This window comes from Polypterus senegalus, chromosome 1 (genome assembly GCF_016835505.1).
Source record: "Polypterus senegalus isolate Bchr_013 chromosome 1, ASM1683550v1, whole genome shotgun sequence".
In the NCBI taxonomy this organism is placed as follows: Eukaryota; Metazoa; Chordata; class Cladistia; order Polypteriformes; family Polypteridae; genus Polypterus; species Polypterus senegalus.
In genome coordinates this window covers 268,591,239-268,612,941 of record NC_053154.1, presented here as the reverse complement: position 1 = coordinate 268,612,941, position 21,703 = coordinate 268,591,239, and the positions used below count along the sequence as shown (strand labels likewise).

General features: G+C 37.7%; 2 protein-coding genes across 4 annotated transcripts in view; one reads left to right on the top strand and one right to left on the bottom strand.

Annotated features, from left to right (window-relative positions):
- Nucleotides 1–13,707, top strand: part of mtg1 (mitochondrial ribosome-associated GTPase 1) — a 33,745-nt gene extending 20,038 nt beyond the window's left edge. The window contains exons 11-13 of one of the 3 annotated variants that reach the window (XR_005636082.1): nucleotides 395–529; nucleotides 994–1,037; nucleotides 13,613–13,707. Coding sequence is in view for 2 of the 3 variants with exons in the window: in XM_039773738.1 (XP_039629672.1) it covers nucleotides 395–492 (98 nt within the window). In the remaining variant the exon portion in view is untranslated. Of the gene's footprint in view, nucleotides 1–394; nucleotides 928–993; nucleotides 3,426–13,612 lie in introns of those variants that run through there. The other 2 variants (XM_039773738.1, XM_039773728.1) reach the window with 2 other exon arrangements.
- On the bottom strand, nucleotides 3,657–20,151 carry sprn (shadow of prion protein). The gene is made up of 2 exons (XM_039773742.1): nucleotides 19,169–20,151; nucleotides 3,657–5,188 (listed from the first exon to the last, which is right to left on the bottom strand). Exons 1-2 carry the CDS (start codon nucleotides 19,216–19,218, stop codon nucleotides 4,756–4,758), a joined length of 483 nt encoding a protein of 160 aa, XP_039629676.1. The 5' UTR covers nucleotides 19,219–20,151; the 3' UTR covers nucleotides 3,657–4,755.
- Between the last annotated feature and the right edge of the window lie 1,552 nt (nucleotides 20,152–21,703).

The following is a 21,703-nucleotide window of genomic DNA, read 5'->3' as shown; positions in this document are numbered from 1 at the left end:
AGAATTATAAAACTCAGTATATTTTGGATGAAAGTTAAAATATTTGAAGTTTAAATTATTTTAGTCTGATTAACCATTTAAAGTAAAAGTACTTTTTAAAAATTGTATTTAATTATTATTCATGCCATGACTCTGTTTTGCAGATTTAAAAATAACTAAAGATAAATTTTAATTTTGTCTAATTGTTGTTTTATGTGCTGCTTCAGCTTTATCCTATTATTAATAAAATAAAAATTATATATTGTAACAAATGATTAGTGCATATATGCATGAGTGGATCTGAATTAACTCTAAAAAATCTACTTTATGCATATATTATTTAATTTCTAAATATATGGCACTGGGGATGTGGTTTATCATTATAAATTATAGAAATATAATTTATGTTTTTAAGGAAATATTACAATCACAGTTCCAAATTATAATGCTGCAGCTGCTGATTTTGTCAGAGCCTTTAGAAAAGGAGATCTTGGAAAAGTGATATTGGACTGAAGAGAAAAGGCTCCTCAGTACTGTCCCGTGGACAGAAGTAGGTTATAACTTCAGACTTTATTGTAAATATTTTTACAAATCGGATTCAGATGCTATGTACAGTATAATTATTGTTAGCTAGTTCAGTATTTGTTAAAATGTAAATGTTGAACATTTGTGAACATTTGGAATTGTAAAATACTTTTATATTTAACTTACTGACACTGTGAAATTTGCTGAAAAAATTAATTGTGTACATCATGTATTGCTTTCAGTTTAAATAAATCACAGTATTTCTTAAAAAAAGAAAAATTGTATTAACAGCTTTTAATATGTTCTGATATACCTGTATACTGCATACATTAAGAAAACATGCATTTTAGTATATGTACCTTACAATTGTAATAGTCTTGGGGAGGAAAAAGCAGAGTTTTCCTAATAAATGAAAGGAGACTCCGTTGTTTTTCTTATTTCTTATGTAAATGCAGCAAAACATTCTTAAACTTGCTTAATTTAATTTAGGGTCATGGAAAACTGGAGTCTGTCCCGGCAACACTGGGCACAAGGTAGGAAACAGACCTGGATAGTATGCCAGTCAAGCTGTCATACACACACACTGCCATAACCACATTTGGACAATTTAGAATTAATAGTTAACTTAAAGTGCATAACTTTGAGGATGTGTGAGGGGAACCATACTACCCAGAGGAAAACCTATGCATACAAAGGGAGAAAGTGATAACGCCCAACATACAACCAGCAGGAGCAGGATTCCAACCCAGGTCATTGGGTCTGTGAGGTTGCAGTGCTTGCCACTTTGGAAAGAAATACTTAGCAAAAATCTTTGTATTTGTAGCAGTTTCTTCTTTGAGTTCAAGTGTGCAGTGTTTATACTAATAATGTTTATTAAATAAAAATCATATTTAAAGACTTTCAAATACAGTAAGTCTGTAATCATGAATTGACATCTAAACAAAATGTGTTTACTACCAAGCATCATGATCTTTGTTTTTCATGTATCACAAATATCATAGGTCACTTTTCTTATCTGCAGTGCTTGGCTTGTAAATCAATGTACAGTATGTGGTGGTCACAATTGCTGGTGCACCATTCACTAATTTAATATGTACCACAATTGATAATAACTAACAAGCAGTTAACTTTCTTTCTCATATGCAGTACCATATGAGTACCAAAGAATATTGCATGCCAACTTGTCAAAAAACATTTACTAGAGCTATTCTATGTATAATTACTATGAATAGTTATGTCTTGAACAATTAAAAAATAAATAAATAACAAATGTAAGTTCACAATTTATGCATCAAATTAATTGAATACACGAGAGAACACAATAGAACTTTCAGTTGTGCAATTTGTAACAATTTGAGTTGATGTGGTTTGCTAATTATGCAGTGGTTCAGAAATTAAATATTTAATGTTTTGTTGAAACCAATTTTTATCAGGCCAAGAGTTTGCGTTGTGTGTTAATAATAACTTTTTGTATGAAACAGTGGATTTTGTTTGTATTTTTTTCCTCCACATTTGTTTTAATGACATAGCAGTTAGACAATCTTATTTTTTTATACAATTTATCTGTTTAGACTAGTTAGATTTTGGTGTGGATGACATATAGCACATGTGTGCCTATGGCTGTGTGTGTACAATGTAAAAATGTTGCTCTTTTTGTTACATATTGATTAATTTGTTTTTAAGTAATTTCTTGGCAATCGTTTGTTTCAAATATTTTTAGAAATACTTTATTTACTTTTGTTTAATTTTATATTGGAAGAATAAAACAACACATAATACAACATACCACAATATTTGTCATTTTATTCAGATTTATTGAAAGACATTTTAAGTTCAGAAATTGACACCTGTAAATATATCTGTAGACTGTGCCTTTGTGTGTTTTGTGTGCTCACCGAAACAACTCCCTATCTTCTCAATATAAAAATTTCCACCGTTTATAAATTTAATTTAATACCAGTTATTAAAATGTAACCAGTAAAGAAATGATGCATACATTTGTAGAAATACAGTACTTTATTTCTTCTAACAGTAATGTAGTCATATTCAGCAAAATACATATTAATCTTTTTTAAGAATTACATTTTGATTTACAGTAATAAATAAGCAAATCTCAAGTGAAGGTCACACCAAAAATGTCATTGTTATTGTCTTTAGGTTTAAAATTTTTGATTTAATTGCTATAGAAAACAGGTTTATCTGCAAGATTATGTTCAGTTAGACTATGTTTCTTTTATGATTCAGCAGTTGGGTACATTTTTAATGAAGTTACAGTACTTGGAGAATTAAAACAGGACATAAAACCTAAGCTTCATTCTGTTTAACTTATAAAGCTATATTACCAAGAGGCAACACAGTTTATTTTCACATATAGTACCCTGAAAGTGAGAGCACAATATTGCACTGTCCATTGTTTTTATTGTAGACCCTGAATGTTTTACTGCATAGGCATCATTAACCTTGCAGATTCTGTATTTAGGCAATATTTAGGCAGTTTATTTTATTAAGTACCATTAATTACAGTATACTGACTTTAAAGTGGCTAGTGTATGGACATAAAAACGTTCAATTCCTAGATCTTGATGTAAGGTTTCTCATGTAGTCCATATTACTTAAGATTTCAAACAATTTTGATTTGCTAAAATACAGAACAGTATGCTGCAGTATTGTTTCCCCACAGGACCAAGTAAATTCAACATATTATCTATAACACAGTCATTTTTGACATGTTTTTAAATATCTGCACAGATAACTTATAACAAAACAAAGTATATTAGTCTAAACATTTAATCTCCTGCAGTTCCCTGTATTTGCTTTAAATTTACATAATGATAGGCCATCCATTGTTAAACATAAATGATGGCCTTTTTTTACACTAACTGAAAACATTTTGATTTTAGATTAAGGTACTATGGTTTCAAATACAAGATTCATTACATATGCCTGCCTAATCTTTAGCTGATTTAACAGCAGAGCTAAAGCCAGTTCCAGTATTAATGTTCATAAGAAGGAAACTCATCCTGAATGTAACAATCTGTCTGAGTGCTTGATATGCACCAGTATGATACATTGAGTATTAGGAATACCTATGCAAGTAATTTAGAATACATCATCTTTCAGATTACTCTGTGTTTAACCTGTGATTATATATAGATTTGCCATTTAAAATAATACTCTTGGCACATTGCTGTACAGTATTACAAACAGACAATACATTTCCAACTTTTCATATTTCTTTCAACACCCACTATCTGATGAAATCTGAATGGGTTTTCCTTCTGGAAAATTAATTTTTTAGCTTCGTATGTAAGCAGAAAAACAAATTATTCCTGGTACTGCAATGTATATATTGTATATATGAAAATGTCCACCATACTGTACATGGTTCAAACAAATTTTGAAATAAAATAAGTTGTCATTACCATGTTCCACTGTTGTGCCAAAAGATATTTTGGTTCTGTAAATGCAAAATTGCAATTGACTTTTATTGTACATTTATTATACCCAACCCATACTTTTACTAACTTGTAATATAAATCAGTATCATTAAAAAGTCACTGTATCTTTAGGTGTTTATGCTATTCAGGTTATTAAATGCAACCTTTACAAACATAAATATGCAACAAGTTAGAAACTCAAACACCACTTTTGTAGAGCTTATATGATTTTACTGATATTGACAATTTAAGTGAAATTTAACAATGTTAAAAACTATTATCCACAGAAAATGGGGAGAATTATTTTGTAAACTGGAAAAGGAACCCCGGAAAAGACAGACATGTTCAAGGACCCAAAATGTTGACCTTTTGAGGTCACTTATCCATCCATTTTCTTTAAACATATTTTTATTTTGAAAAAGAAAACTTGTTTGCCAAATGCTTAAGTACTGTGCTATAAAAAGCATTGTTCATTGCTAAAAGATTTAAAGATATTTTTATAAAACACAAGACTAAACACTACATTGGTTAAATATTTACTCAAAAAAAATCTTCAGCCTTTCCCATGACTCTGCTAAGTTTTTATTATATGATGCAGTTTAGGTTTCCTTCAAGAGGTAATAGACATTTAGGTGTGAAAAAGTAGGAATTATATTGGGACTACAGAGATGAGAACTTGTTTCTTGCTTTATATAAAATTGTAAAAGGTGTATAAACATTTTTCAGTCACTAGAAGATATTTAATGAGATCCTAAATGATTGACTAGACCTAACATGCCTTTTTCTATAAAGGCTTCCATTTTGTATACTATGTTTAGATGCTCACATATGTCAAGATATTCATCAAAAGCAGGGCTGAGAAGATAGATTTAAAAGAGTAGATGTGTTGCTCTGAGGATGAGGTGTGGGCCATATAGCTGTAGTCTCCATCAGTCCTGTTCCTATACTGCCTGTCATCCCCAAAACTCTCAGAGCTGTCATCAGAATTGAAATGAGATGAGGACATCCATCCTCCTGCAGCAACTCCAGCTGCTGACCCAGCTGCAGCTGCTGCTGCCACTCTTACGGGTGAGCCATATCTTGTAGCTTTTACACGTGCTCGAGCACCACGAGCTGCTCCACGTGCCGCACCTCTAGCTCCTCCTCTTCCACCTTTTGAGAGGACAGTTTCACTCAGGAAGGCAGCAAGGAGGATAACCATCCAGCAGGTTGCCATTGCTCTGTTCATTATGAAAAACTGGGAAAAACTAAAATAAATAGAAAAGTTAGAACATAATGCATTGTTAATTGACAAAAATATACTTATAAAATAAAATTATCAGTCAGCATTCTAGGAGTATTTGGTTTTGCAAACTGTCCTTACATCTGTCTGTCAGGTGATTAAAGATCAAAGTTCTTTTTGTATATTACAAAAAACAATTCAGCAATGTGATATTTTAATAATATTCAAGGAGCAGACAAAATTACAAACCTTTTACTTTAAACCTTGAATTTGATCAAATAAAAAAATCTCCATATTCAGCAAGAATGAAACAGTTCTGTAAATAGTCAAACAATATTTTCAATCCCGTTTAGTCCAGTTTAGGGCATGGGGACTGGAGTTTTGGGTTCAAAGCCATATCACCCACACTGGCAGAGCAGTAATTTAGAATTGCCAGTCACACATGATTTTAAATGTGTTTTTACATTCTACCCAAAGAAAACCCCAAACAGACATGAGGAGAATGTGCACAAGTGGTGTTAAGATGTTGTGGGATTCAAATCAAGAATGCTGGGTATGTGTACTCTGGTTATCCTCCCACATCTCAGACATGCAGTAGGTTAATTGGCACTTGATAAATTGGTCTTGTATGAGTGAGTGTGTCTGTGAGAGCATGCTCTGCAGTGAACAGGCACCTTAACCAGGACTGCATCCTGTCTTGTGCCTGATGTTCCTGGAATAGGCTACAGGTTCCTCTTGACACCAGTTTAGATTTAGTGGTTTTGAAACTGGAAATAACCATCAGTTCATCCATGCTCATCACTTTTATAGCAAAATACGTTCAACCTGGATCAGCTTTGTGCAACTCAGGAAAAGCAATTAAATTATGCAATAGACTAATGCCTTCCTACAGGTGTGTTTCTAAAGAATTGAGCAAGTCCAGGACTTAATGCTCTGAATAAGGCTTATCATGGTTTAACACCAGATTCAGAAAGTGTTCAGACCCTACATTTACATCACACTTTATTTATTGTGTTGTAGATTTCATTTTAAATAGATAAAATTGCTCTTTTTGGCAATAATACACTCAGTCTACACTCAATAACCCATAAAGTTAAAGTGGAAACAAAAAGGGTAGCAAATTTATTAAAAATTAAAAACTGAAATCTCTCATTCATTCAGTGTTTTGTAGAATTCAGAGCTATGGGTCTCCTGCGGTGGGTTGGCACCCTGCCCAGGATTGGTTCCTGCCTTGTGCCCTGTGTTGGCTGGGATTGGCTCTAGCAGACCCCCGTGACCCTGTGTTCAGATTCAGTGGGTTGGAAGATAGATGGATGGGTCTTTGTGAGTAAGTCTCTATAAGCTTTGCACTCCTGGATTTGAGCAGTTTGTTCCATTCTTCCTGGTAGATCCTCACATGCTCCGATAAACTGGATGGGAAGTGTAAACTGCCATCTTCTGGTTTCTCCACAGATGTTCTTTTGGGGTGAAGTCTGGACTGGCAGGGCCACTCAAGGACTTATGCCAAAGCCACTTCAATGTTGTTATGGGTGTGAAAGGTGAACTGTCTCACCAGTATGAGGTTGTGTGTGCTCTGAATCAGGTTTTCTTTAAGAAACTCTCTGTATGTGGCTGAATTCAGTCCTTCCCTAAATTCTGACTAGTCTCCCTAGGACAGTGATGGCGAACCATTTAGAAACCAAGTGCCCAAACTGCAATCCAAAACCCACTTATTTATCGCAAAGTGCCAACATGGCAATTTAACCTGAATACCACCTAAAACTGAACACCAGCATAACCAAGGAGCTGGTGGTGGATTTTAGGAGGCCCAGGCCCCTCATGGACTCTGTGATCATCAGAGGTGAGTGTGTGCAGAGGGTACAGACCTATAAATACCTGGGAGTGCAGCTGGATGATAAATTGGACGGAACTGCCAATACTGATGCTCTGTCTGTCTGTCTATCTACTGAGCTTTTAATTTAGAAAAGCCACTCATACATTAACATATTTTGTCTTAAAAGAAAAACATAATAATGAAGCTTTCAATGATACAAACAACTTTTTGTTGAAAGGTAAAAGTTTGCATTCGGTATGCTTTTGAACAATTAATGTGCTAATGTGCTTTTTGCTGTTGTATGCATGCTGATAATTTGTCTAACCTTGGCTCATACTAAGTTTGAGAGCAACACATGCAGCACTCAGGTCATCTGTTAGTCTGTTTCTGGTGTCAGATTTGATTTAATTCAAAGCTGAAAACAGCTGCGCACAAGCATAAGATGTTCCAAACAAACTAAGGAAAGCAATCTCAAGTGCCTTCATTGACTTAAGATTATTTGGCAGAGAATTCCACACTTTAAGGTTTTCATTTTCATAACTGTGCTGTCCTTTGTCATCCCTTCGATCCTCTCAAGTGTTTCACGCAGGTCTTCCCTATTAAGCTCCGCCCCCAAAGCATTATATATTACGGGGTCGTGGATCAGGTGTGGCGATTAGCAACTCCCGGCAATAATTACAGATGCGGACGACTCCTCACCTGTGCGCTTAAGCGAGGACTGCCCGCATCACAAAGCTCCCGGAAACCGCTCTGGCCACTCTCCCATAACCCCCTTTAAGCCGCAAGTGCGGCAATTATCTGTTAAAACTGGCCTTTTCAATTTTGAGCTGTGGACCCGCTATACCACATCCCCTCGAACCCCACCACGGGAATAACAGACTCAAAAGGCTGCAGTCCGTGCCGCACCCTCAAGCAGCATGTGTGCCGCCCGCCTTACCCCAGACAGTTGAGGAAGCAAGCGCTCCCATTGGGCTGCTGGGCAGAGGGGCGGGTGATGTGAGAAAAGTCCTCCGGCGCGCGTGAAGAGGGGGAGCGGTGAGGGGAGCAGCCCGGCCCCGCATTCCTCTGGCTTTATAGTAACGAACTCTCTGCTCGGGCGACGGCGCGCGTGCCCACTGAGAGGTCTCTGAGTGCCCCCTTTGGCACGCGTACCATAGGTTCGCCACCACTGCCCTAGGATAATACTACCATCACCATGTTTCACTGTAGGGATGGTATTAGGCAGGTGATGAACAGTGGCTGGTCTTTGCCAAAATAGTTCTTGAAGTTCTGATCAAAGAGTTCAATTTTTGTCTAATCAGACTGTAGAATCTTTTTCCTTATGTTGTCAGAGTCCTTTAAATGCCATTTGGCAAAGTCCAAGTGGGCTGTCATATGCCTTTTACTCCAGAATGGGTTCTGTCTAGCCATTCTACCATAATCTCTTGATTGAAGGAGTGTTGCTGAGATGGTAGTCCTTCTAACAATTTCTCTCATCTCAGTTTCTCCTATCTGGGTTCTTGGTTGCCTCCCAGACCAAAACTCTTCTTGCCCAGTCATTCAGTTGGGCCAAGAAGAGCCTTGCAAGAGCCCTGATGGTTTCAGACATCTTCCATTTCACAATGAGCAAGGCCATTGCACACTTTAGAATTGTGTGTGTGTGTGTGTGCGTGTAAAGATCTACTAAGAGTTCCTTGTACTACACACAGTATGTTAGAGCAAGAACAAAGCAATGAATTTAGGTACCTTATATACACATGTGTGTGCTTTGGTGAACTGTCCAAACAATTAAATTTGTGACAGGTGGACTCCAAGTTCTAGTCATATCTCAAAGATAATTCAAGCAAGCAGGATGCACCTGGCCACAATTTGGTGTGCCACAGCAAAGGGTCTGAATACTTGCATGAAAGATAGATTTCATTTTTTGATTTTTATTAAATTTGCAAATCTTTCTGTTACCATGTTTTCCCTTATTTATTATGCATTACTGAGTGAAATTTGATGGGCACAAGTGGAAAATGTATTCATTTAAAATTTAATCTACAACACAATAATCCATGCACAACGTGAAGGAGTCTGTGCGCTTTTTAAATCCACTGTAAGTAAATATTTAAATGATTTTGACCAAGGGCTAACCATGGGAGAACACTTTGCATTTTGAATGTCATACGATATCTGAACAATGTACCTCCCTTTACAGCAACAGTACTGTACATACATTTGTAGATGGGAGTTTCTACAGGCTGTTAATCTGTGCCTCCAGACTTGGAAAGTCCAGTGTATTCATCTTAATACAGTGGTCTCCCCAGACCATCAGATCTCATGGAGTATCATTGAGATGGAATGGATGAGCTAGTAGGAGTAAACTGATTACCAGCTACACTGTAGTCAATAAGGGATTGCATCCCTCTGCCACAGTTTAGGAGCATTTTGCCCATTCTCTGACAAATTCAAGCTGACGTACCAGTTCACTTTTATTTTGGTATACAATCAACAGATTGGTGCATAAGCCTTGCTTTGCAGACTATTGACCGATTTCTATTGATTTTAAGCCTCCTTGAGAATCTGAACTTATGATGGAATGTGAAAGTTTAATATTCTGTATCCATTGTAATATGGACATAATTGAAAATACAGATGAATCATCGTATAATCTTTTATATACTGACATAAAAGCTCAGTATAATATTCTTGACTTTTGCTTTTTAAAACCAAATATATATATATATATATATATATATATATATATATATATATATATATATATATATGTATATGTTTACCATATATATATATTTTTTTTTCTTAATACTTCAGTTTAATTTGTTCCTATACTGCATTTTTCTGTTTTTAAATCCAAGCCATGCCCATATTTACAACTATAGTATAAAACAAAGCACAGTTTTTTTTAATAACTGCAATTCAAAATGTACTAAAATAGTAATGATTGTAATGAAAAATATTAATCTGTAATATTAAAGTAAGACCAGCTGGCACTGAAAAACAAAAAACACAATTTCAGTCTATACAGAGTCTATCTGCCTCTGGCTAACCAGTCATTTAACTTCTCTTTGGGGACAGCACGGTTGCATTGTACTGCTGTCAGACTTTAAAGTCGTGGATTTGACTTTGGTGATGAATAAATTAATAAAACATGCAGGAGAAGTGTTGGCCATAAGAATGTCTAGTATTTTGTGCACTGGCAATGACCTCTTATTTGGTCTTGTTGTGACTCTGTACTGCGCTGTGTCTGTTTATGGAAATAGTTGTAAGGCATAAGAGCAACGGCGGGCACAGTTTTATGGACTAGGTGTCCTACTGAATGATAAATGAAACTAAAGAAACCTCTTATGCTACCTGTTCTTTGATTCACGTTTATACTTTACAGGTGATCTCACATTTCCTTGGCCCTTTCACTAGGAATTTTGGCCCAGGATGACAGAGGTAATTGAGACTTCTAGGCGCTCTAGAAAATAACCCTGGGGTTTCATAGTCAAACCCTAACCTCGAAAGTGATCTGTCTTGTGGCCTTAGCAGTAGTTGCAGGCTCACATACAGTGCATCCAGAAAGTATTCACAGCGCATCACTTTTTCCACATTTTGTTATGTTACAGCCTTATTCCAAAATGGATTAAATTCATTTTTTTCCTCTGAATTCTACACACAACACCCCATAATGACAACGTGAAAAAAGTTTACTTGAGGTTTTTGCAAATTTATTAAAAATAAAAAAATTGAGAAAGCACATGTACATGAGTATTCACAGCCTTTGCCATGAAGCTCAAAATTGAGCTCAGGTGCATCCTGTTTCCCCTGATCATCCTTGAGGTGTTTCTGCAGCTTAATTGGAGTCCACCTGTGGTAAATTCAGTTGATTGGACATGATTTGGAAAGGCACACACCTGTCTATATAAGGTCCCACAGTCAACAGTTCATGTCAGAGCACAAATCAAGCATGAAGTCAAAGGAGTTGTCTGTAGACCTCCGAGACAGGATTGTCTCGAGGCACAAATCTGGGGAAAGGTTACAGAAAAATTTCTGCTGCTTTGAAGGTCCCAATGAGCACAGTGGCCTCCATCATCCGTAAGTGGAAGAAGTTCGAAACCACCAGGACTCTTCTTAGAGCTGGCCGGCCATCTAAACTGAGCGATCGGGGAAGAAGGGCCTTAGTCAGGGAGGTGACCAAGAACCCGATGGTCACTCTGTCAGAGCTCCAGAGTTCCTCTGTGGAGTGAGGAGAACCTTCCAGAAGGACAACCATCTCTGCAGCAATCCAACAATCAGGCCTGTATGGTAGAGTGGCCAGGTGGAAGCCACTCCTTAGTAAAAGGCACATGGCAGCCCGTCTGGAGTTTGCCAAAAGGCACCTGAACGACTCTCAGACCATGAGAAACAAAATTCTCTGGTCTGATGAGACAAAAGATTGAACTCTTTGGTGTGAATACCAGGCGTCATGTTTGGAGGAAACCAGGCACCACTCATCACCAGGCCAATACCATCCCTACAGTAAAGCATGGTGGTGGCAGCATCATGCTGTGGGGATGTTTTTCAGCGGCAGGAACTGGGAGATTGGTCAGGATAAAGGGAAAAATGACTGCAGCAATGTACAGAGACATCCTGGATGAAAACCTGCTCCAGAGCACCCTTGACCTCAGACTGGGGCGACTGTTTATCTTTCAGCAGGACAATGACCCTAAGCACACAGCCATGATATTAAAGGAGTGGCTTCAGGACAACTCTGTGAATGTCCTTGAGTGGCCCAGCCAGAGCCCAGCCTTGAATCCGATTGAACATCTCTGGAGAGATCTTAAAATGGCTGTGCACCGACGCTTCCCATCCAACCTAATGGAGCTTGAGAGGTGCTGCAAAGAGGAATGGGCGAAACTGGTCAAGGATAGGTGTGCCAAGCTTGTGGCATCATATTTAAAAATACCTGAGGCTGTGATTGCTGCTGAAGGTGCTTTGACAAAGTATTGAGCAAAGGCTCCCTAAATAATAAAAACCATCAGTTTAAAACTGCATTTTGTGTTTACTTGTGTTATATTTGACTAATGGTTAAATGTGTTTGATGATCAGAAACATTTTGTGTGACAAACATGCAAAAGAATAAGAAATCAGAAAGGGGCAAATAGTTTTTCACACCACTGTATGTACATGTGATTTCTCAGTTTTTTTATTTTTAATAAATTTGCAAAAACCTCAAACTTTTTTCACGTTGTCATTATGGGGTGTTGTGTGTAGAATTCTGAGGAAAAAAATGAATTTAATCCATTTTGGAATAAGGCTGCAACATAACAAAATGTGGAAAAAGTGAAGCGCTGTGAATACTTTCCGGATGCACTGTATAAAAGCTCCATTCAGCTACCTGTTGGAGGAGCTTCAGGTGTGTGACTGGAAGGAAAAACAGAGGCCAGAGGAAAGAGAAGAATGTAGACGGTAAGAGCAGAATGAGGCTAATACAAGGTATGAGAATTTAGAAAGGTGGACCAACCATGCTTTTCGAGAGACTGTGAAAAGATCTGTGTAGTTAGGCCCAGTGTAGCTATGGGTTTGTTGTGTTTTGAGCTTTTATTTTGTACCTGTCATACTCATTAACCATTTCTGATAAACCTTGTATATAAATAATAATAATAAATAATAATAAATAAGCTTCTCTCAGTAATATATATAATAATACAATATAACAACCCTTCCCTTAGTTGTATTGAGGAATTTGATTTTTTTTTTTCCTATTTTTTCATCATATTCTCTTATCTAGGAAAATTTTGTGTGTGTTTTTGTAGTATGTGAGTATGACTGTGCAGGATGATGCAAGCCTAATGCAAATTTCTGACTGTGGTGGGCTAGCTCTATGGGTCAGTTATTCTTGGGTGTGTGTGCACATGTAGAATCTGACCCTTCCCATTTAGCTTTGGGGCTTAAAGACAGTGACCCCTTATTCTTGGCATTAAATTGGCCACCACAATTATTATTTATTTTGTTGAGCATTTGCCAGTCGATTCTATGCAGTGCCAACCAGTGAAGAGGTATTTAAAGTCTTGTACCATATGCTCCTTTAAAGGTATCCATAGTAAATTAAAGAAAAGAAAGCAGATTAATATCAGGAATGTTTGAGTACAACATATTATGCTATCCAGATAGGGGCTGAGTAGCATCTTGACCTTAACCCTATCACTGAGGAGGACTGATTGATGGCATTAAATCTGAAAAAAAGCCACAAATGAAGCCTGAGGTGTTCCTTCTGATCTGAAGGAAAAGAAGCCAGTAGTATGATGTTCCTGTTTCAGAGAAGTGCAGATTCCTGGTACTGAGATTACAACAATGTGAAAAATTATTTTTTTGCCAGGCTTGTGCTATCCAGCAAATAGCAGACAGTGTAAATGTTAGCACTGCACTCAGACAGCTCCACAGTTGTGCAGTGTGTGTAATCTGCATGTTCTTTCCTTGTTACGGTGGCTTCTCGTTTTTCACCTCGAAGCCATTCAGTTCAGCACTTGAGATGTTGCTGTTTCACATTAGACGGTTCATATCCAATGTCTTCTTTGGCAGTGAGTAGTTGTGAGGCTCTCAGTTTATCCATCCATCCATCCATCCATTATCGAACCCGCTATATCCTCTTAGCTTACTTAACGTTTAAACCTATATTTCTGTTTTCAGATGATGACAATACCAGAGGATATCATAATGATCTGATGTCAGTCAAGACAAGCTAGACACTAGTATCCAATTGTTTGATTTATTTTGTGACATGAATAATGGTAAGTGAACCTAAACATCTCACTGGTCATTAACCAAAGAGGGACAGGTATTATTAATTAACTAAGTTAATGTAAACAGTAGAAAATTATGCTCACATAAAAGAGAAATTCTGCTATGGCCCCAGCAGAGTTTCCTTTTCAAAAATTATACCACTTATAATTGGTTCCCAAACTGAGGTTTGTGATAAGCTTTGGCTGCAGCCTGAAATTTTTTTTTTCTCCATTTACATTGATTAAATTAGTCCAGTGCTTACCTTTGAATTAAGCTATGCTAACTCATTTAGGTTGAATTCAGGTGAATACATTTTTTTATTTTTTGCAGTTATGCCAATGTTCTCGTTTATTTTAGAATATCATTTTAGGCTGCTGATATGTTAAAAGAGTCCAATAGTTTAAAATAAAGCAAATGAGTTCTTTTCAATGTTACTTTTTGTCTGCAGCAACATCTTCTTTTGTTAGCAGCCACCTTTATAGTAATGGCCTGTATGGCACGGCAGCGTCAGACACAGATAAAGAACTAACGCCAGACAGAAAGTATACACCTAATATTTACCATCTAATTTATGTGCATGTCATTTTGGTTTGGTATGAAAATGTGAGAAAATGAGTAATGTTAAATACTCATATAAACATTGGAAAAACTGCAGACTTCAGACTAACAAATTAAAAATGAATTAAAAAGTAAATAATCAGAATAAAGAGAGGCAATAGAGGTTAGGAGCAACAACAACAACATTTATTTATATAGCACATTTTCTTACAAAAAGTAGCTCAAATGGCTTTACATACTGAAGAAACGAAAAATAAAAGACAACATAAGAAATTAAAATAAGACAACATTAGTTAACATAGAAAAGGAGTAAGGAGCACCCGCTGATACAGTGCATTACCGCACCCACCACTTGACAAACCAACTCAGGATCCCAGATTAGGACCCGAGTGCAGCCATGCAATGGGTGACACATCAGCATCACACTAGTTCAGATGGAGTGGAACAGTGTGAGGTTTTTTATGGTGGCTGGATTGCCAGTTCTGCCACCAACCCCTAGGGTTTTCCCTGCAGATTGGAGGGCCTACATGCAGGGCTAGATGCAGATTAACGTCATAACTAGGACTGAGCAATTGCAGGTTAAGGGCCTTGCTCAAGGACCCAATAAAGTAGAGTCACTTTTGGCATTTATAGGATTTGAACCAGCAACCTTCTCATTGCCAGTGCAGATCCCTAGCCTCAGAGCCACCACTCTGCCCAGAGGCAATGGGCTTTTATAAAATGTATGTCATGAATGTCACATCAAAGTTAACCTTGTTTGGCAAAATGTAAGCAGAAGCAGGGACTGGACTTAAAGGTAGGGATTTAGATCTAATTAAGACTCTACTTTGGCAAAAGGTACCAGCCTTAACACTCTTCAGAGCATTAGGTGATCACTACATAAATTCAGAATTTAATGTGGTGTGCTTGCTCCTTTGACAAAATGTTACTCAAGCCATTCATTGTCTATAATGTCCTGGCGAAGTGAACATGAATTTCTGATCTAATCTGCATCTGTGAAAAAGTGACAGTTCCAGTAGGGTACCTTCCCACTGCAGTATCCTTCACTAAAAGCACACATTTAGTTCCAATTCCCTTATCTGAGCAGTGACTCGCCCAAGTTTTAAAGATGCACAGCTTCATTTTTTATTCAAGTTAATGTTTAACTAGAAGCAAACTCTTGATTTTATTTGAAACTCTTGTTTATACTAATGTATTGCTTATTTTACTTAATCTGTGGCTTACATGGGTCTGTCATGTGAAACACATAAAGAAGGTGCTCCTGTTAGGGCTTACTACACACAACACAATCAGCCTCAACATTAAAGCCACTGACAGGTGAAGTGATTAACATTGATTATGTCATTACAAAAGTGTGAGATATATTAAGTGGCTAGGGAACAGTGTGAGATATGGCTGGCCAGTCATCCCGGCCAATACCCCCCAGGCTGCCAGGTGGAGCCATCCCTGCATCATGGAAGGGCCCCAAATTCCAGCAGGGACTCATGGGAATTGGAGTCATCCAGTGCAACCCTGCTGGATAATGTGGGGGCCACCAGGAGATGCTGCTGGGAAGCCCAGAGACATTGGGGTTTACTACAATCCGGAAGTACATCATAGTCATGCGGACAGAAGGACCGACGTTCTTCCAGGATGAAGAAAAAAGGACTTTTTATATAACCCGGAAGTGATGGGGAATCATGGACTGAGGGGTGAAGCACTTCCGGGTTAAACAGTATAAAGGATTATGGGAAACCCAGACGGGTGAGCTTAGTCAGGAGGAAGGGTAGCAACGCATCTGGGAGCAGGAGGATTGATTTGTTTATCGATTATTGTATAGTGTATTGGTTTATGAATATAGTGGAGTGTAGGGTGCTTTGTGCACTGGATTATTGTAATAAATCCAAACTTTGGACTTTTACCTGGTGTCTGGAGTCAACTCTGAGGGTTCAAGGGGACAACATCGCCTCCTATCTACCACAACAGTCAGTTCTTGAAGGTGATGTGTTGGAGGCAAAAAAAATGGGCAAGCGTAAGGATCTGTGTGACTCTGACGAGGGCCAAATTGTGATGGCTAGACGACTGGGTCATCCCCAAAATGGCACACCATGTGGGGTGTTCCTGGTATTCAATAGTTAGTACCTACTAAAAGTGGTCTAGGGAAGGACAATCAAGAGACAGGGTCATAGGTGCCCAAGGTTCATTGATGCATGTGGGAATGGAAGGCAGTGCGATGCTTTGGAAAACCTTGGGCACAGGCATTCATGTGATTGTTACTTTGATGAGTACCACCTACCTAAAGTTTGTTGTAGGCTACATCCGCCTCATCATGACAAAGGTATTTCCTGATGGCTGTGGCCTCTCTCAGCAGGATAATGCCCCCTGCCACACTGGAAAAAATGTTCAGGAATAGTTTGAGGAACATGGCAAAGAGTTCAAGGAGTTGAGTTTGCCTCCAAATTCCCCAGATCTCATTTTGATCGAGCATCTGTGGGATGTCCTACAGAAAAACAAGTATGATCCATAGAAGTTACATGACTTAAAGGATCTGCTGCTAACATCTTAGTGCAAGATACCATAAGGGACCTTCAGAGGTGTTTTGGAGTCTGTCTGGACAGGTCAGAGCTGTTTTGATGGCCTGAGCTTAACCTACACAATACAGGCATGTGATTTTAATGTTATGGCTCATCGATGTGTGTGTATATATATATATCCATCCATCCACTTTCTAACCTGCTTATCCAGTACCAAGTCATTGGGAGCCAGAGCCTATCCCAGCAGCACTGGATGCAATGCCATCACAGGGCACATGTATGCATGCATGTAGTCACTCATACTATGCCAATTTAGAGATGCCAGTTAGCCAATCCTGCACATCTTTAGAGTACCAGAGTAGCTGGAAAGAAACCTACTTGGGTAAGCAAAGAACATGTAAATTATGTACATACAGGTGCCAGGAACTGTGGAGTTGTGAGGCAGTAATTTCAGCTGTGCTCCCCATGTGTATATATCATGTATGTATGCATATTTGGAAATATCCACTTATCTGGGTTTGGAGTCACATGGAGTTTTAGCCTGGCTTGACAACACTGGCTACAAGGTGGGAGCTATCCCTTGGCTAATTCAGTGTTGCCAATTAACCTAAAATACTCATCTTTGAGAAGAGATATATATGTGTGTTTATATTTTTATTCTTTATATATAAATATATGTGTGTATATATGTATGTGTACATAAACATGTGTAATACATATATGTATGTGCACATACATATACATGCATACATACACATTGTATGAGTATGTATACATTTCTCTTTTTATATCATGTTAAATTGTACCAGTATTTGCTCTTCACTAAACAGGTTTTTAAGTACAACAAATCTATATATTGTATTTAATTATAAAGCAATATTGAAACAAATATGTCAGAAAGATGCAAGGCACTTGCTAGGAAATTAAGCCCTGGAGATGAATTCCCACTGACTAAATTCCTTAAGAAGCCAAAATATACATTGCAGTCATCTTACATTTACATGAAGAGTGAGAATCAGGTCAGCACGAAGTGTCATTAGACAAGGAGATGATGTCTTGTACTTAGAATATAGCTGCAGCTTGGGTGAGCTCCAAGAAATGAATGTGTATATTATAAACTTATAACAGTACATGGCAAGCATAAATTCAGTTTGAAGGAACTTACCTATATCAACACACAAACCCCTTAAACTGTCAAAAATAAACCAAAATCTTGCCTTATCAGAGAACATCGCTATTTGGGTATGTAACGGGTAAAGTAAATTGCTATTATAAAGGAGTGTCAGAAATATTAATATGATGTAATTTATTAATTATTTACTCCAGGATAAAAATGTATATTTTGATACTAGTAATTAATTAAAGTGGGATACGAATAAGCGGTTTAACCCTCAGTGTTGTATTTATCTGAGTGTGTATGTTGTATTTATTTTTTTCTCATTTCGTTTAAAGGGATTCTGCCAAGGTGGCACCTAGGTGGGTCCTCTTCTTTAGAAAAAGATATGTCTTTTTGATATACTGAATAATCCTAACCCACATACTCAGTTTTCCTATCAAAGTTGTCTTCTCATCTAGTGTCCAAAATAGGACCTAAAAAAAGGGCGGTCAGTAAAATAACCCCCCCAACGCGAAAACATACACACACAAATACTGTATTAGTATATACACGACCTTTATCTTAAATGTATCACCACGACGAGCTCTAGAAATTATTTTTAGAAATAGTTAAAGAATCTCATTATCATTACCTTTCTTATTCCATATGGTAAAGAAGACAAAGGATCTCATTACTTACTTTTGAAAACGTCTTCCCGTTAGTCTTACACGATTTTAGACCATGAACACTACGTACAAATCTGAATATTACTTTGCATCAAACAAAAGATATCCACCTTAAATCTCTAGACCATAGCATCTCCATTTTGGTATTTTGTACCATGAGACGTTGCCCTTTTGAGGAATGTGAATACTGCTCGTTTATTACAGATCTTAAGTCACAGCGACAGAGACAGACAAAAATTATATTTCAAAAAGCACAATTATGTTGTTTACCCCGTATGGAAAAAGAAGAAGAAACAGAACATTTAAATATTTTGTTCGGTCACCAATAATGTATACGAGATATGTTGAACATGTTATGTAAAATCCCCCAGGCAAATAAAAATCTTGAAAAAAAGGCATATTCCATAAATATAAGACAAGATCTTATACGCCATTTTTGCACTGCCATTGACAGCATTTCAGAAAGGGTTTTGGATCACAGTTTGTGAAAATCAAAATCTAGAGGTGAAACCATTGAGTAATTTATAATAATCGTAAATGAGTTCATGCAGATTGTACACTGAATATATCCTTTTTATAATCTGCCCGACGCTATAAGATATTTACTCACCAATCGGCAGATGAAACGTCCAAACACAGCCTCTTCACCGTTGGACACATGCGATATTAGTCGCTTTCCTTTTCCCTTCTCTCTCCGTTTTTTCTTAGTGGGCGAGTACACTTCACACTGACACGTAATAAAAAGCAGCAATAAATATATCAGCGTTCCACCGTCGAAACGTCGGTCTACCTGAAAAGCTAAAATCGTTAAACCCTTCTAAGAACCACTGACGCGACCAAAAAGCTCACGTCAGAGGATCGGTCAAAAAGCGTAAAAATGAGTAGCGCGTTCGCTGTGTTCGATTCTTCTCAAGTCCAATGCCAGCGCATCATCGCGTAACCTACTTATTAGAGTACAGTGCTGGAATACCCCGAACCTGTCTCAAGCCAAATCTGCAATGAAAACAGCAGTAATCTGTTCGATTATGTATGTTATCGTCCTTTAAAAATGCTCAAAAACATACACAAATGTGTGTGAAGGAGCCGATCTTTCAGCTTCATCTCCTGCACCGTATCGCACTTAGAAGTAATTCAGCGAGGATTTCAACCGCTAGCTTTTGTCTGCCATACCTTGCGAAACTGTGTGAATAACATGAACAGCAAGCAGGAAAATGCGAGATGAGAATCAGTAAAGCTTAAAATGACTGCAGATGGCAAACCAGAATTTACGACTGCACCGTTTAACAGATTTGATATTTTATGTCGGGCTGACAGACGGTTGTCTAAATCCTTCGATACATTTACCAATGTGATACTGTGTCTTCCATTTATCGATTGGCACTTTTCCCATTAACTTTGCAGCAGCGTGAACATGGTTTCCGAAAAACGAATCCTGGCAACTGTCCTTGTGAGGAAGTACAGCTAACTGCTGCGCCACCTTGCCGGGCTCTTTCGCTATTGACGGGTGCAGTATTTGCTGCTGTTGGTATGTATTTCGTAGTCACGCGAATTCTGCGAGGGTTTTCATCTCACAGATGTATAGATGAGGATGATTGTCGACTCTGAACTCGCGCTGAATGAGTAATGAGTGAGTATATGTTTACATGAATATGACCGCTTAGGACTGATTCCTGAGCGGCGGGCGCCGTCTCCCCGTACTCCTGAAATAGATGTGCTACTTAGGTAATTAATGAATTAAGTCACTGACTGAATAAATAAGAAGTATACCCTTTGATAGACTGATGGTTCATCCGCTAGCTTTGACTCGTACCTGATTCAGTTGGTGCTGGGTTAGGGTTCATACTCTTAAAGGTAACGGTTCTTTAACGGCACTTTATGGTTCTCTACTGCGTTGTGTGGTTCTTAGTAGAACCATTGCTTGACAAAGCACCACTTCATATGGTGTTGGTTCTTCCTGCTTTGAGGAATTTTCTAATATGTAGAAAAAATGCCTAGCAGGACACTAACAGATTAAGAAAAGTTGGATTTAGCCTGTGGTCATGTATACAACAAGAGTAATTTTAAAATCATAACCCATTGGTATTTCACAGATCTGTTACAATCTGTTCACTGTAATTTACTGCAAGGAGCCTCTTACTAATCTAAATAAATAAAGGTTCATGTGGAAATCCTTCATGTAGAAGACCCAAAAATGGTTCCTCTGTGGCATCGCTCTGAAGAACCACCCTGGCACTTAAATTTTTAAGAATGAAATTCCCTTAAAATTTGTCTTAGAGAGGACAAGCAATTTGATTTTAAATGCTTAAAATATTTTTTTTTAAATTGGCAGGTTCTGATATAATTTCTCTGGCATGTGTAAAGAAGTAAATTAAAATAACAATACTGACTGTCTAAATAGTTCTCTGAATAAACATCTGATGAGGAAAAAAATAGTTTTTCATCAAGGGTTGCTGCTTTGGTCCCCAAGACTGTGCATTTAATTAAGTTGACTTGATAATGGAAACATAAATAGATTTGGAATTAAATTACTTAAGGTTAAGAATTCATTTTAATTAAAACAGGCCAATGCCCACAACAAACCTTGGAGTCCACTTTAGTGCCCAAAGTTGTATAAACAACGAGGAGTGCCATGACTTGAAAGAATCTCACAAGACTGCTTAGATGTTCAATATTCACTGTCCCTGAAGGAGCATGATCCTCTTGTTTTGATCAGGGAAGAGTGAAACCAGAGCACATTAATGGACACAGGGCATGAAACCGTTTCAGATTAGGATGTCAGTCTAAAACAGGGCATTAGCTTGAATGTCTTAGGAATGGGAGAGGAAAAATAAAATCCCTGGAGGGAAGACAAGCAGAAGTGTTCTCGGACTGGGAAACAGAGCCAAGATCACCAACCATGCTGCCCAGCTCTAGCTATAATCATTAGTAACTATAACTGTCCGATTTAACATTGCTAGCCCTGACATCATCACAGGTCTTGGGAGACTATGCTCAAATCCAGCCGGATCACTGTCTCTGTAGAGTTTGCATGCTGTGCCTGGAGTATTTCTGCAGGTAGAATGGTTTCCCTTCCACATTGTTTGAGTTCTGGTTATTGGTGACATTAAATAGGCCTAGTAACAGTCAGTATCATTGTGTGACTTGC